Source organism: Dunckerocampus dactyliophorus, chromosome 1 (assembly GCF_027744805.1).
Source record: "Dunckerocampus dactyliophorus isolate RoL2022-P2 chromosome 1, RoL_Ddac_1.1, whole genome shotgun sequence".
NCBI classification, from domain to species: domain Eukaryota; kingdom Metazoa; phylum Chordata; class Actinopteri; order Syngnathiformes; family Syngnathidae; genus Dunckerocampus; species Dunckerocampus dactyliophorus.
Window position 1 is genome coordinate 16368299 of NC_072819.1, and position 17380 is coordinate 16385678.

General features: G+C 38.5%; 1 protein-coding gene across 2 annotated transcripts in view; it reads left to right on the forward strand.

The window, feature by feature from the left end:
* Positions 1 to 17380, forward strand: part of tafa5l (TAFA chemokine like family member 5, like) — a 106130-nt gene that overhangs the window by 1289 nt on the left and 87461 nt on the right. Inside the window, exon 2 of one of the 2 annotated variants that reach the window (XM_054785508.1) lies at positions 1498 to 1518. The exons of the other annotated variant lie outside the window; for it this stretch is intronic. Within the exon in view, the coding sequence (XP_054641483.1) occupies positions 1498 to 1518 (21 nt within the window). The remainder of the gene's footprint in view (positions 1 to 1497; positions 1519 to 17380) is intronic. 2 annotated transcript variants of the gene reach the window in all.

The window sequence follows — 17380 nt, forward strand, 5'->3', positions numbered from 1 at the left end:
TACTCTTGTAAATTTACAACTATATTCTCCTAATATGACGACTGTTTTTCTCGTAAATTTGCGAGTTTGTCCTCGTTAATTTTTCGACTTTATTCTCGTAAATTTGCAACTTTTTTTCTTGTAAATTCAGGACGCTATCCTTGTAATATTATGACTTTTTTCTTGTAAATGTACGACTTTATTGTCATAAATTGATGACTTTATTTTTAAAATCTCCCTATTTTTTTCAATGTGGCCCTGATACGCTGTCGTACCTAAAGGTGTGTACCAATATCCATTATTTTTGGAGGAGATTGAGTTTGACTCGATTGTTGCCCACAAATTCTGCTGAGCAACGAGTGGTTATCTGTGTTTGTCCTCCTGCTAGCTAGCAAACAAAACCAGTTGTCAAGTATGAATTGGAACAAGTCATACTACCCTCAACAAAAATATAAACGCAACACTTGTTTTTGCTCACACCTTCCATGAGCAGAATTCAAAGCAGTAAAATTGTTTTTATGTGCACAAAAGGTCTATTTCTAGTGTTCACAAATCTGTCTCTGTGTTAGTGAGAACTTCTCCTTCTCCTTTGCAGAGATAATCCATCCTGATAATCCTAATTAGCATATCAAGCTAATTAGACAGCATGATCCTTGTGTGCCTCAACACCACTGAAAAATCCGAAGTTCTGCTATATGGGGGAGGGGGGGATTGATTGTGGCCTGTGGAATGTTGGTCGAGTCCTCTTCGATAGCTGTGTGCAGTTGCTGGATATTGGTTGGAAGTGGAACCTGCTGTCATGTGCGCCAATCTACAGCATCCCAAGCATGCTTAACGGGTGACATGTCTGGTGTGTATGCTGGCAATGCAAGAGCTGGGATGTTTTCAGGAATTGTTTACAGATCCTTGCAACATGAGGTGATGGGCGTGCATGCATGTAACCAGAAAATACCATAAATGCTCCAATTAGCGCCTCTATTGAATCAAGCGCGTAGTCCCCTACTGTCGCCGGGTGCTTGGTCTGCAAAAGCAAATAACCTCCGAGGTTTCTAATTATCGCCAGGTCAAAAAATATTGGCATTAACAGCTGTGGATGTAGGCAACCTCCTGTTTTTTTTTTTTAATTAACTTCACAAGATGGCAGTACCTGCATTTGGAGTATCATGATTGGTCAGCATCCAGCAGCTTTATCTACGTCTGCTTTAAAATGTTGCTAGTCGGATGTTCAGAATTTTACAAATGCTGTACATGCTGTGTTGTTTATAAGGAACTCGTCAGCGCTATCAATGCTGACTGAGCTGTTTGCTCCTTACTGGTATTACAACATTGGTTCTGTTGCTGCTGTGTTGTAAAATATACTTGAGATATACAGGGCCAGGCAAAATGATCTGACACATTTGTAGGTTAAATAAAAGGCAAATAAAGTAAAGAAACAAGTGTTTTTATTTTTGCAAAGTACATATAATGCCATTTTGCTTTGTTTCTTTATAATGCCATTGTTTTTCGTTTCTTTTTCAGTTGCTGCCATGCATTGGACTGGTGAGCATCGCGCTTTCATTGTGGAAATGTTTATAAAAACAAAGGAATCTGTAACTGCAACACAACGAGCGTTCCGTTTGCACTTCAATCTTGGTAGACGTGATCCCGTACCAGCTGGAAACACCATCTTGTTATGGGTTACCAACTTCACAGCTACTGGATCTGCATTGAGTGTGTGGACAATAATGGATCCCATTTGACTGATTTCATTTTTAAAACATAATGAAACAAAATGGCATTATATGTACTTTTCGTGTTTCTTTACTTTTATTTGCCTTGTATTTAACCTACAAATGTGTCAGATCATTTTGCCTGACCCTGTACTTCAGAAATGACCATGAGGTCAAAGACGTTTTCCCTTCCACTTTCTCCAAATCATTATTAAAGTGAAAAAAGAGTTGGTATAGTTGTTATCTATCACACAGCATATTTGAGCACTTTTGGAAGATAACAAATTTGATTTGATAACATACTTAGCTGTTAAAAATAGCATCCGTAAACATATATACCTCTGCTTGCACTTTAAAATGTTGCTCCTCAGCTGTTGGTGTGGAAGTCATGCGTGGTACGCTTGCCACACACCTTACTGCTATTGCAACATTGATTCTGTTGCTTTTGTGTTGTGCAATAGACTCGTTCTTAAATGACCGTGTGGTTCAACAGAGCTATGTTTTCCATTTCACTTTCTCATGCACTCCAAGTCATTATTAAATTTACATTTTGGCACACACAGCGCACTCTTGCTGTTATTATATCGTCTGCAGCGAGGCTTCAGGTGAAACAGAGCTTATTTTAATTCAGACAGGAAGAAGGCTGGCCCTGTGCCTTTCAGAACAAGTTATAATTTCATCCTGCATAACGTCTGTGATCCCGCCGTGCTTCCCTCCTTGAATAAAACATCCTCTGGTGCAATTACACTCTCACCCTGACACAGAGGAAAAAGCAAAATGATGTTTTCTCTGCACTTCATAGCTCGCTGTCCTCTCCCATTTCACTGTCCCATGCTTGGAAATACATTTTAAAAAACAGCACACGCACACACACACACACACACACACACACACAGACACGCACACGCACACACACACACACACACACACAGGGTCTTGTTGGGAGATGTTGAACACTAAGTTTTTCGATTAGATCTTTTAATCAAGCTGTGGTCAGCAGCGTAATTACCGCTATGGAGGGTGGAGGGTGTCTTTGGCGGCATGCCTGAGGGGCAGCGAAAAATGAAAAGATAGTGATGTGAAAAATGAACTGCAGGCTGAGCGTGGAAAATGTGCTCCCTTTGCCTCTAATTTACACCATCGCATCTAATATGCTGCTGTCAAACGCACTCGTGTTCAAGTGAAAAGCTCTTGTTGGGCCTGCAGCTATTTATACTGTACTCGTTAGTGTCTTTATCCTGCAAAATTGTTTAATCAATCTCTGTGAAGTTTCCTCACACTCATATTGGAGAGTAAATAGAGCATGACTTTTTAGCCTTGACTACCTCTGTGTCGCCCACTCCTCATTACAACTGAGCCTGATTTTAAATCAATGCCGATATCTTTGGTGAAATCTTATTGTTTTGACCTTTCAGTGCTGTCATAGCTGGACCCTACAGGCACTGTCATGCTTTTTAAAATCTTTGAAAAGTGATTCAATCGTTAATATTTCAACATTTCATGTAATTAAATTCAATTTATAACAACTGTAAGGTTCCATTTTACAATTTTCATTCTCAGAGGACCCACAAAAGTGTATTGGACGTGTGTTGTCCAAAAACTATTCTTAATGCTCTAACAGTTTAAAAGTGCTTTTAGTAAGCTTTATTGGTAATACACTATTTTGTGTGTCTGTAGCTTCAATGCAAATGAGCTGTGTGTGTCTGTGTGCCTGTGTGTGTTATTGTGTATTTTGTCCACTTTTTACATATACTGCAACTCTGCGCTTGTCCAATGTAATAGATGTCATATATCACTTTACAACAACGTAACATTAATATGTGAACATGTGTGTGTTAGCATGAGATCCGTCTATGCTCACCCGCTGTGGCCGTGGGCGGCAGCAAAGTGCAACGGTGTAAATCCATTTTGTTTGGACATTTCAGCGGGCGAACCGGAAGACAGCAGCAGCTTCACGCACTCTGACAGACAAATCAAACAAAGTCAGAATAAGAGTAAAAAATCATCATGACCGACAACCTCCTAAAATGTCATGAAACAATTACATTTATAACGAGGCGACCTCCACCAAGGCATGCATGCAATGAAGAAAGATAACTAAAGATTGCTGTTCTACTACAGTCCCATAGGTGGAAGTGTTCAGTGGAGCACGGATTTCCCCAACTAAAGTCAAACTTGTCTTAATGGCCACCTGTATATAACGGCCACCTGTCTATACCGGCCACTGAAAAATCCCCCGCAGAAAATTTACATGTTATAGACCCTGTGTATAGCGGTCACCTGTCTAATGCGGCCAACATTAATTTGGATCCTTTGGTCAATATCTGACCGCATATAGCGGCCAAAATACCGACTCAAGCAGAAGCTTCATGTGCGAAAAAGTTTCGTTTTTTAATCAATGAAGCCGTCGTGTGCAGACTTAATGAGTGGGACATGAGGACACAAACGTTAGCAACACTAGCAAAGATATGTGAGTTTCAGTGCTAACATTTCACTAATTTTAATCATCATGGAAGGTTAGCTTATTCACTGAAGAAAAACAAAATGATCAAACATACAGCTCTCATGTCTGTAACTGACTGACGGGTATTGGCAGTAGGGTTGGGATATGGACCTTAGCATGTATCGCAATATTTTTGGGATGTATCATCTGACGATATGATTCAATTCAGTGGAGTCCTGTATAAAAAGCTAGAAACCTTAACCCATATAATTAAATACAGTGTCTCAAATTATAAAGCACATTTATTGATTTATTGGTAACAAACTATGCAGTACAGCAAGTGCATTTAGTATCTACCAAACTAAGCATTTTGTATTTTTGACCGGGTATGTGGAGACATGCTTGCTGACTGTCTCACGCTTCTTGACACGCTCTTCGTACTCAACTCTGTGTTTGCGCTTGAGCTGCTAGAAAAAATTTGTCGCGTTCAACCTTTTGCCGTCACCATTGCATATTATGGTCTCTCGCTCCACATTTGCTCTATTGAAACCAAACCACTTCCATATTACAGAGGTACCTCCCCATTTAGCCACAATGTCTTTGTCTATAGTCTCCGCTTCTCCTCCGCCTTCAGCCATGCTCATTTTCTCTCTTTCGTTGTCTCTGCTCTGCTTTTCTCCGCCACCGCTGGATAATAGCTGCTTGATCCATGCTATGAAATCCATTTTAGAATTCCACTTTTTACATTTTACACTTATTTTTACCAGCGCAGCGTGTGTACTTTATGGGTTAGTGAATAAAATGTCCGTTAATTAAACTAAAAAATCCTTATATTTATTGTTGCAATACATGGATGTACAATTTTGCCCAGTAATTGAGAAATGGATGTAGCCTGGCTAACTTTTCTAATGGGATGTCAGCCTCTGGACACATTGCTACTAAATCTTCAGCAAACTGTAATGCCCGTGCTTGTGATTAAGGAAGATGTAGTCACCCATGCAATTCCAACTGCATATGTACGATATTTTTTATGACACTCTTATTTTGTTTACACAGTTAGACAACATGGGGCAAAGGGCGCTCCTATTTTGAAGGCCGGAAGTGTGTTCTCTGTGTGTTGAGAATGTCTGTAAGTCGAGCTGGGTGCAAGAATTAAAGTGCTTCTCGTCCCATTTTCACTCAGAACTTGCACATCGTCATGGCGCGTATGTATCAACGCTCCTTACATTAAAGCGGTAAAACACAACGCGGTGAAAATAGACTCATCCAGCCCGAACCGCACACGCACAACTGCACTAGCATGCTAAACTAAGCTAACCATGCCAGCTTGCATTCACACTTCGTAAGAGGAGGTTCCACCAACTTTTGCCAGAGTTTATCGCCATTTCAACATGTTTAGTTCAGGAGGAGGCGGTTTAGTGTTTGTAATAAGATTCTGCCACGATTGAGCGGTCTGCCGAGTAAATACCAACGACTGGTGAATATTGCAATTCCGCTAATGCGGAAATCATAGGGCCCTACATGCTGTGGTACACGTGAGGCGCCAATGCGTCGTCAATACAGTGCGCCGCGGCGCTTAGTCGTGGGGAAAACACGTCATCCGCTTTATTCCGTATCATTTATACCGGTATCATTGGAAGAATTTATACCAGTATATAAAAATTATCGCCCAACCCTAGTTGGCAGACCTTTATTTTAAGATATGTAGTGAAGCCTTCTTTTTTTTTTGTATTCTATCAAGTGGTGGGTCTATACATGAGGCGGGCCCAACTAGCTAGGTGCGGGTCATAGGTGGTATCATGTCCATGAGGAAGGAGGTTTTTTGTTCATAACTTCATGAAAAGCGGCAACTTCCAAAGCGACTGTTTCAGCACCTCTTCTCTCAAAAGTGGAGCAAACAAAATGATAGATTTTTCTCACATTTGGTTCTCATAAACAAGCTCTAGGGACACAAATTACTGTGCATATTAGGGAACCTTTTAAAGTTGTTGTTGGAATATCTGGGTTTGAATCTCCGCTTGGGCATCTCTGTGTGGAGTTTGCATGTTCTCCCCGTGCATGTGCGGGTTTTCTCCGGGTACTCCGGTTTCCTCCCACATTCCAAAAACATGCATGTTAGGTTAATTGGAGACTCTAAATTGTCCATAGGTATGAATGTGAGTGTGAATGGTTGTTTGTCTATATGTGCCCTGCCATTGGCTGGCGACCAGTCCAGGGTGTACCCCGTCTCTCGCCCAAAGTCAGCTGGGATAGGCTCAGCCATACCCCCACGACCCTAGTGAGGATAAGAGGCATAGAAAATGGATGGATGGGCACACATTTTGTAATTTAAAATGGCACTTTTTTCAAATTTACTGAACACGATTTTCTGCATACGACACAACAATCTGACATAAAGTCACATGTTTCCGTTTCAAAACACTGACATTCAAAATGACATTTCATGGGCTAATTTGCCGATACATGTACCACCTGGACAAACACCTCAATGCTTAACTGTAAAGCCTCGTTTACACTTGCACACATTTTCCCCCAGGTGGTACGCAATTTTGCTGTGAAGTATGTGTAAAGTGTGTGGGGTTGGGTGCACAATACACAAAGAAAATTGTGAAATGATCAAAATTTATGGCACACATAATTTCTGTGAACTAGGAAGGCCACGTAAACGCACAGCAACCTGTGCCTAAAAAACTTTGTGGGCGGTGCCTATCAAAGCGTGTCTCATTTACATGAATGGGTTAACTTTTCCCCACCCTCTTGGAACAAGTCGGGGGAATTCTCAAATTAATTTTTTTAGCCTCTTGGATCTTCCTTGTGAATTTCTGTTCCAGTTTTTTCCAATTGCTAACACTAAAATGACTTGCTTACAATTACTTGTGTACACAAAGAGCAAAACCGCTTCTCAAGTCTCCAAAATTCTACACACATTTTCTGCTTTACGCACATTTTGAAATTTGAAATGGCACTTTTTAAATGCACGGAACATGGTTCTCTGCGTAAGACACAACGATGTGACATACCGTCACATGCTTTCCATTTCAAAACACAGCCAAATGACAATACATGAATTAATTGGCCAGTATATGTACCACCTGGACAAACACCTCAATGCTTCATTGTTAGCACTTCAATCAGAAAGTAAGCACTATGAAAAGACCACAGGTGAGTTCTTTTGAGCAGGGCGGTGGAAGGTATACACCCAGCAGCTCTTTGTGCACATGCGTGTTGTTCAGGGTATGGAAGAGGCATGTGATGAGATTGATGTGGGTGCCGTTCATGGATGGATAAAGCACTCAGGTGCGTCAGTACTTCCATGTTCGGCAAGGGAAGATATTGCTTTGATTTGGACGAGGCCTTGTGTTCAGACCTATTTGTGCGGCAAGATGCTGCCTAATTATTTGTCTTGTCTTTTTTCTTGATATACACTACCGGTCAAAAGTTTTAGAACACTCCAATTTCTCTGGAGGAAAAACCTACATGTTAAGATGGTCTGTCTCTCTTCCATGGTTAATTCCCTTTTTTCTTGCCATTTTTATAGCAACAAATGGCTTTCTCCAGTACAACGCTGTTCAACTGATGTTCATGAGGGTATAGTACCACAGTGTGTTCTGAACACTGTTTTTATGCAGACAGAGGAGGTAGTAAGTACTCCAGAACTCGGAACACCTGTAGTTGCACCAACTGCCAAGGCTTGTGGTCCCTGAAACAGGCCTTTTTGTATAATTCTGAAATACATTATTTTTCACCTTACCTTTTTTTTTTAAACCTCTGGCACTTCACCACTTACCTTTGTACCATTTCAAGCTATTCATTGGACTTGAACGACTTGAATTTCAATAAATAACTGGAAAAATTGGGGTGTTCTAAAACTTTTGACCAGCTTTTTTTTGAGCTTACTGCTTTTTGTGAGAGAATTTTAGTTCACTTCAATGGAAATATAAAGTATCTACTTTGCATCTATTGCATTGACTTATTTGGTGAAAAAAAGTTTAGATAGCATGTGTGTGGATTTGCACATATTTCTGTGCACGTGAACAATCTGAATAATTTTCTACAATTACAATAATTTTAGTGTTGTGTTTTAGCAATTGGAAAAAAAACTGTAATAAGTGATCAAAATGCCCAAAGCGATGCCTTCTAGTCAGCCATTCCCTCTTCCACACTGTCCATGCCTCCATTTTTCTAGTTTATTCCTACTTTCTACTTTTTTTGCATTCTCTTTCAGCAGCTGTGAAATAATATAGACTTACCTTTTTTTCTGCAATGAGAGCTTCTCTGGAGTTGAAAAGTAGGTCCCTTGTAAATAGAGAAATTGATGAAGCTAGGGGCGATGCCTGCGTGGCGTCACGCGGGATACAGCGGGACACAGCGTGACCAAAGAATGCCACAGACTACTTCACGAATGCGGGAAATGGTGGTGACAATGCAATACCCATGCGGAAACAATGTGCGTACTATTGTCATGCACTACACGTAAACAGTACTTGACAAGATGTAAATAAGTTGTGTGGGAGCGTGGTTAATTCTTGCCAATGGGCACCATTTTCGGCCACAAATTGCTTGCCAAATGCTTAATTTATGCTATTTAAGGATAAGGCACCTAGGTGCGTCTTTACCTCCATGTCTGGCAAGGGAAGATATTGGCTGTGATGTGGACGAGGCCTTGTGACCAATTATTTTTCTTCCCTATTTTTTCTATATACAGTATATTTTCAGAAATTTTCTTTTTCAGTGTACTGTTTACAGTTTACTTTTAGTTCAGCATGTATGTGTATCAACAAATATTTCTATGCATGTGAACAACAAGTACAGTTACAAGTATTCTAGGATTAGTGCGGACAGGCGGCATAGAAGATGGATGGATGGATGGATGGATGGATGGATGGATGGATGGATGGATGGATGGATGGATGGATGGATGGATGGGCGAAGCATACTAAAGGAATGCTATTCATTACGCTCAACAATGTGTTGTTGATTAGACAAAAATCTGGTAATATGAATGAAGTGCTTGCTATTTGGTGCAAAAGTGTGCTTTTGGTCATGCCATATGTAGTTTTGGATACAGTGCTTCATTTTGCAGGATATATGAGGTATTTTGCATTTTAGGTGTGTGGTTTTGTGAATTGCATAGTTTGCAAAATCGTGTTTTAGCAATTGGAAAAAACTGTAATTGTGCTTTCCTCCAAACGTAAGCGACTTTATCAAAATCCATCCATCCGTTTTCTAAACCGCTTGTCCTCACTGGGGTCGCAATTATGCTGGAGCCTATCCTAGCTGTCTCCGAGCAAGAGGCGGGCTGCGATCAAAATGTCAAACTTAAATGATTATATGTCCTTATAATTTTATACATTTCATGAAAATAGCATTTTTATTTTAAGTGATATATTAAGTCAATATGATTACATAAAGGGAGAAATTATACACACATATCATTTTTTAGTCAGGAAAGTAATTCGTAAGATTACACAAAAACACTAGATCTCCATTTTCCACAAAACTTTTTAGAGGGCTCATGTGTGGTCCTACGTAGAGTCCATTACATTTTGGCGCAATTCAGGATAAAAGCGCGGATTCTATAATTAATTTTAGTTTTTCGCTGTTGCAGTCCGCTTGTATTAGGACCAAGTGGGCCAGTGACACACCACATCCAGCAGATAGAGTTGATTGGTAGTTGAGACAACTGCAAGACAGGAGTGGAACTGCATTGCACGGAATGTCATGATTTTTCAAACCAATGACATACTTGAGGTTTTTCTGCCTTGGCGGAGGTCTGGGCTCCACTGAGTGTCATTCTGGAGAAGCTTCCACTGCCTAAGTGAAGTGTTTGGGGTCCATTTTGAACCTCATTTCAGTTTCCTGACGTAATAAATCAGCTTGTACGTAAGTGTCGCCGTGCCTGGTCCACCTCTGTCCAAGTACAGTATGGAGGCCGCTCGTGGGCAGAGAGGTGAAGCGGTGATGCGGCGAGACAGCGTTTTGCCTGCGTCCTCTCTGTAGTTCATTTGTCAGGCCAGCCAGGACAGGAAATCAAAGCGCAGCAGCCCTGTCTGCGCACGGCATTCAGCCAGCGCCCGTCACGATGAATGGCCTGTCAGCTGCTCTCTACGCCGGCAATTTATGCAACGATAAATTTGGAAATGTCTGGATTCCCTCACCGGACCACACTCCCAGCGCGAGCATCGCGTAGTCTGAGCTGTGACCGCCCCTCGCTGCTTTGAAGCTAGACGGATGATTTGTTACAAGCTATGGCTGTGTTTTTTTTAAGCGCATTAATTAGGAGTTGGACAGTTGGCCTCTACTGCAAGCCTCATCAAAGCTAGAGAAACACTGCTGCTTTAAACTGGGATGGGGACACTGAAGATTGGAAACTAAGGCTACATTCACACTGCAGGTCAATTCCGATTTTTACAAATGCGACAAATGCATCCATGCCACTGTAGTCTGAACAGTGAGGTCGCACATATCCCACCTATACATCATCGAAAGACGTGATCTGCAGTGCTTATCCAGACTTGGATAAAAGTACTCACTGATGTAGGCAAATGTTATTCTTGTCATCAGAAATGTATTTTAAAAAAAGTGTAATTGAAGCGGCTCATGTCAGTCAATATCCCACCACCTGCATGCGCCCCGGAAATGACGTTGTTTTAAAAGTTTATGAAAGCGTGTTTGTTAGTATTGAAGAAGAATCAACGTCATCCTTTATGTTTTACGGAATCACTTTAGGTTCACTGAAATACCACACAAAAAGCTTGGACATATTACATATACGGTGGTAACTTGTTTTTGTTTATTAATTTGTTCCAAAAGGTCAGACAAAGACGGAAATGTACGAAAACTGAAGCAATTTTTACCAATTAATTTGTTCCAGACACCCAAATTATTAAGAAAAATGCATTTTACAGAATATAACAGTAGTTTTACATGCAGAAAACAACGTGAAATACATATGAATGACAAATGAAATGGATGAATGAATATTTAACATCAGGGGAGAGCGAGAAGGGGATCCGCTCCAACCACTCTGATCATATTCAATCAACTGAGATCTCTGTTTTGCAGCATTGGCTTCCTTGATTTCTTCTTTCTTCGCCAGGATTTATTTTTTATGCGGCAAATGGACTAGTTTGTGTAACATTCTCATTTGAGTTTGCCATATGAAGGTGCCTTACAGGAGTTCGTAGTATTGTATAAACTAAGTTTAATGAGATTTGGTGTTGGGTGTGTGATCCAAGATGGCTGAATAAAGAAACAATGCTGGTAGACGGCCGTTCAAATCTTTATTAATACCACAAGATTCAAAGATAAATTCAAACAGTGCGTAACATGCAACATTGTACCATAGCTAAGACCGTGTGTAAGAACTGAGGCAAGATTTTGGCCAAAACTGTTGCCAAAAAAGGAATCATATGAGAACTGTGGTGTTCAAAAACCAGGGTTTGACTGTATAGTCAAACCCTGACTCCTTATTATGAAAACATCCTCAAACATAAACGCAATGTGTTGTCATTTGACTCCTCCCATTCCAGTGTACAGTATAATGACATGTCATACCACGTTGTATTGAATGATTGGTACAGTCCAATCAGGGCTTCTAAGACAAACAACACTACGCTGCCGCTGACAAGCTGGGACAACAAGAATCTATGGCATTATCTCGCTGGGCCGTACAAACTGTCAATGGCAATGACACCGCACATCGTATATGAGATATGACTGCAGGCTGTCTCGCTAAATTCTAAAGTGACTCACTGGAACTTCAGCAAATCAGTACTGAGACGCTCCAAAGATGAACGCTTCACATTCCTGGTCTGCTTTATGGATGCCACGGTGTCTCTCTTTTTTACAAAGTGTACTGACCACGCTGACTTCAAGTGTGAAGTTACTTTTCTTTGTTCGTTAGCACGCTACTTCCTGCTTCATGGAGGGTGAAGATGTCAAACATATTGGAACTACAACATAATGGTGATCAATGAAGCCAAGTCAAACACCTGTTTGTTTACCAGCTTCAATTTCACTGATGTTGAACACGTGATTACCATTTTTGCCCTTGATATTGTCATTTGATTTTCTTTAAAAAAAACATATAGTTCTAAAACTATAGTTCTTGAAAAAGAGGTATTTTCTTGTATTCAGGTTTGCCTTATATTTGGATAAATACGGTAATTTACCAGTAAGTTTATTATTGTAGGCATGTGGCCTACTATTTACTATGCCAAAATAACTGTGAAAAAGGTTCAGGATAAAACAATACTGTGTGTGCTCCTCCACTACCATTGGTAGCGCTATGCTTACATGACACTAGAAAAAAAATGCGTTACCGTATTTACCAGAATATATCATAAGCTAAACATCAGCTAACACACGAGAAAAAGAGTGTTGTCTTATACCTGGGGGTCTCAAAGTGTCTCAAAGTTTGTGAGTAGGGGTGCTCAGATCAGGTTTTATGCTGTCCTTTCCACTACTTATCATCCATGAGTGACATTGGCCGATACTGATACTGATCAGATGGATTAACTGTGAATTTTTCAATTTATTTATGATGAGCGCTATTGGCCACAGGCGCTGTATGGGGGAAAAGTTACGACAATTCCAAGGTCCCTGACCGCCAGGGGCCCCCAAAAATAAGTCAATATGACAAAACAATTCAAATAATTGTTTTTTTGTTTTTTTTTACCTTTTATTCTTATTTTACCAGCCTCGAGTGTGTACTTTTGTGACATTCAATAAAATGTCCGTTAATTCAGTGCAAAAATCCTTACATTTAATGATGCAATACATCGTTGGTCAATTTTGCCCAGCATTTCAGAAACAGCTGTAGCTTGGCTAACTTTTCTACTGGGGTGTCAGCCTCTGTACACAGGTTGGATTTGTGTGCAAATCTTCAACAAACTGTAATGCCCGTGTGTAGCGCCACATTATGGCATAATGGTGCATTATGTAATAATGTAATTCATTTTCACCTCATTGTGTAATAACACCACATTTTGTAATTATTGCCGTATTTTCTAATGAAATTCTTGATTTTGTAATAAATTTTGTAATAAATCGTGCCACATTTTGCAATAACTTGTTACATATTGCATATATTATTTATTACATATATTACATACATTAAGTTATTACCAAATGTAGATGCTGAACCTTTTTGGAGAAGAAAATGCTACAATTTGGTGCATTTTGTAAAAAAAAAAACTATTGAAATTGATGCCTTAATTAGAAAAAAAACATTAAGCATGTCAGTTTATTTCAAATTCATTTTAAGAAGCTAGTAGAATGTTTCATTGGTCAAACCTAAATCAAATGTAACTGAATTGATTGAATGGGGAATGTGTTTGGTTTGGTTTGGTTTGGTTTGGTTTGGTTTGGTTTAGTTTATTTGAACATGAAGGTTACAATGGAATACATCTCATGAATCATTCTTTAACAGTTCCACATGTCCAAAAGGAGTAGGAAGAAGCAAAGCTTATTTAATCCTACCCCCCATCCAATCCACCTCTTGTACAGTACATGTTGTTCATTTCCTGCATTCCATGTCATGTTTTCAGTGATAGGATAACACATAATAGATAACGGTGAGATAGCCCTCCCCCCGAAAAAGAAAGAACATTCATAATAATGATAATAATGATGACCATACTAAATGAATAAATAAGAACAAAGCTTTTTTTTTTTTTTTTTTAACACAACAAAGAAAATAAAAAAAAAAATAAATAAATAAAAAATAAAATTTCATTAATAAAAATAAATAAATAAAATAAAATAACAAACCTGACAGAACAATCAGGACTCTTCTGCCTTGTATTTAGCAAACATGAACTGCTTGTATTGTTTTTTGAATTTGCTCATCTCTGTACATTGTTTGAGTTCTTTACTCAATCCGTTCCATAATTTAATTCCACACACGGAAATGCTGTGGGTTTTCAGCATAGTTCTCGCATATAAATGTTTTAGGTTTAATTTTCCTCTAAGATCATATTTCTCCTCTCTGATTGAGAAATACTTTATTAGGTTTTTGGGTAACGAGTTGTTATTAACTTTATACATTATTCTAGCGGTTTGAAAGTGTACTAAATCTGCGAATTTTAATATCTGTGATTTTAAAAATAAAGGGTTTGTATGTTCTCTATACTTGGCATTGTGAATGATCCTTACAGATCTTTTTTGCAGTACAGTGAGTGAGTGAAGATTGCTTTTGTAATTATTACCCCATATCTCCACACAATACGTTAGATATGGTAATACTAAGGAACAGTACAGAGTGTGGAGTGATTTTTGATCAAGAACATATTTTGCTTTATTCAATATAGAGATATTTCTCGCCACCTTTTGCTGTATATATTTAATATGAGATTTCCAACTCATTTTTTCATCTATTATAACCCCGAGGAATTTATATTCTTCCACTTTTTCAATATCCGTTCCATTAATTTGTATTTGGTCGTACGTGTCCTTTCTACTATTACCAAATAGCATTATTTTAGTTTTACTTAAATTCAGAGATAATCTGTTCTTGTCAAACCATGACTTTAATATGACCATTTCATCCTTGACCTTTTTAATGAGTTCTTGTGTGCTTTCACCAGAACAGAAAGCGGTGGTATCATCGGCGAATAAGACCAATTTTAATTTGTTTGTTACTTTGCAGATGTCGTTAATGTACAAGTTAAACAGTTTTGGTCCCAGTATGGACCCCTGTGGTACTCCTCACGTATTGTGTAGACTCCCAGATGTATATTCTCCTAGCTTTACAAATTGTTTCCTCTTTGCTAGGTAGCTTTTAACCCAATTTAAGACCAAACCTCTAATTCCGTACCTTTCTAATTTTGAAATTAAAATAGTGTGATTAATTGTATCGAAAGCTTTTGTCAGATCCATGAATACTGCAGCTGCGCATCTTCTGTTGTCTATGGCAGTAGTGATTTCCTCCGTGATTTCCATCAGTGCCATAGAAGTTGAAATGTTGGCTCTGTAACCATATTGACTACTTGCCAATAATTCATTCTTATTAATAAATTTGTCCAACCTATTATTAAATAGCTTCTCCACAATTTTCGAGAATTGTGGTAACAAGGAAACTGGTCGATAATTTGTAAATTGGTGTTTGTCTCCTTTTTTGAAAATTGGAACCACCTTGGCTGTTTTCATTTTGCTTGGAAATATTCCAGTCTGAAATGATAAGTTACTAATATATGTTAACGGGTCTGCGATCTCATTGATGACCCTTTTAATTGTTTCCATTTCGATTCCATGACAATCAGTTGATGTTTTTGCCTTAAAATGGTTAACAATGTCAGTGATCTCCTTTTTGGTTACAGCAGTAAGAAACACAGAATTAAGATTCCTATCAATAATATCAATCCCTTCATCAATTGTGTCTTGTTTTGGAATTTCTTCTTCCAGTTTTTGTCCAATATTTACAAAATATTCATTAAACATTTCAGCTACCGCATTCATGTCATTCCTGTTAGTGTTTCCAACCATGAAATAGGGAGGATAGTCTGCTTTCTTAACGTTGTTCTTTATAATACTATTTAAGATGCCCCAAGTTGCTCTCATGTTATTTTTGTTCTTATTTAGTACGTGACTATAATATTCCCTCTTACACACTCTCAAGATAGTTGTCAACTTGTTTTTGTATGTCTTATACTTTTGTTCTGCTTCTTTAGTCTGTTGAATGATAAATGTCCTGTATAATGTGTTCTTCTTCTTACAGGCGTTTTTTAGTCCTTTTGTCATCCATGGCTGCTGGTTTTTCTTTTGCTTCTTGGGCTTTTCTTGCCAGGGACAGTTCTTATCGTAGAGCTCCATATAAGTACCAAGGAAGCTGTCATATGCCTCGTCCACGTCGTGTTTGCAAGCTAGAAACAATAGCTACACTAATTAAGTATTATTGACATGAAAATTAACCTTGCACTCAAATGTTGGAAGACATTCATACATTCAGTATGAATTATGTTAGGCAAATAATATACATAACATAAAGCATAAAAAGCAATTACAAATATGGAACAATCCATCAATGACCAATTGCATTTGTTGTTTTTTAATAAAATGTTATCTACCGTAATTGGACTATCTACTAATCACTTTATTCTTTTGCTATGTCCTGACTGTATCGCAATAGTAGAATGCAGGAGACCAGTCATTATTTTACTAAGATAAACCATTACAGCACTTCTGCCTTAAATGTATTTGTCATAGCAGTTAACACCATGTACACATCCAAGCAAGTGCACAAGCTAAACTACAGCAAAGGGAAACATAGCAATAATAAAGACAGGACAAAAAACAACAATGATGATCTTCAATTAGAGTAAAAACAAAAAAAAAATCAGGTAAATTGAAATTGACACACGCCAAAGTAAATGTTTACCCGCGTTTGGCAGGTGTTGCTTTAACTTTGAGCTGGAATGTATGTATGTACTGCAACTGGCCACCAGGGGGCAGGCCCAGATATTAGTGATGTGTGCTACCACCGATTTATTTTCCAATCCAATATTGAGTAAAATTGCAAACTAAAATGCAGTAAAACTGCATATGGGCCTGTCACGATAACAAATTTGTGATTGCTGATAAACAACATTATATGAAAATTATTGTGAACATTATTTTGACCATTTTTTCATTAATGTAATATAATATATGGCATAATAATGCGAATACAGGGTTTGAAAAGCAATACGTTAATTTCTCAAGCGTATTTAACTTTTCAATTGGAATGTCAAGAGCTTTTACATTAAACAAACAAACAACATATTGTATTACTAATTGGCGACTCTAAATTGCCCATAGGTATGAATGTGAGTGTGAATGGTTGTTTGTCTATATGTGCCCTGCCATTGGCTGGCGACCAGTCCAGGGTGTACCCAGCCTGTTGCCCGAAGTTAGCTGGGATAGGCTCCAGCATGCCCCCGTGACCCTAAAGAGGAGAAGCGGTATAGAAAATGGATGGATGGACAACATATTACATTAAGAAACAAAAAAGACAGTCTTTTTTTTTTTAGCAAAAATTGCACTTAAATAAAAATCCTAAACAAAACAATAAAAATTGACCCTGTCACTGTTAAGAAAAAAAGCATTCCAATAATATATATATATATATATATATATATATATATATATATGTATACGTACATTTTTTTGTCTTACTGTTATTTATTATGTATTATTATTGTGATTATCACAGAAAACATGACATGGAATGCAGGAAGTGAACAACAAGTGTTGTACTAGATGTGGAATG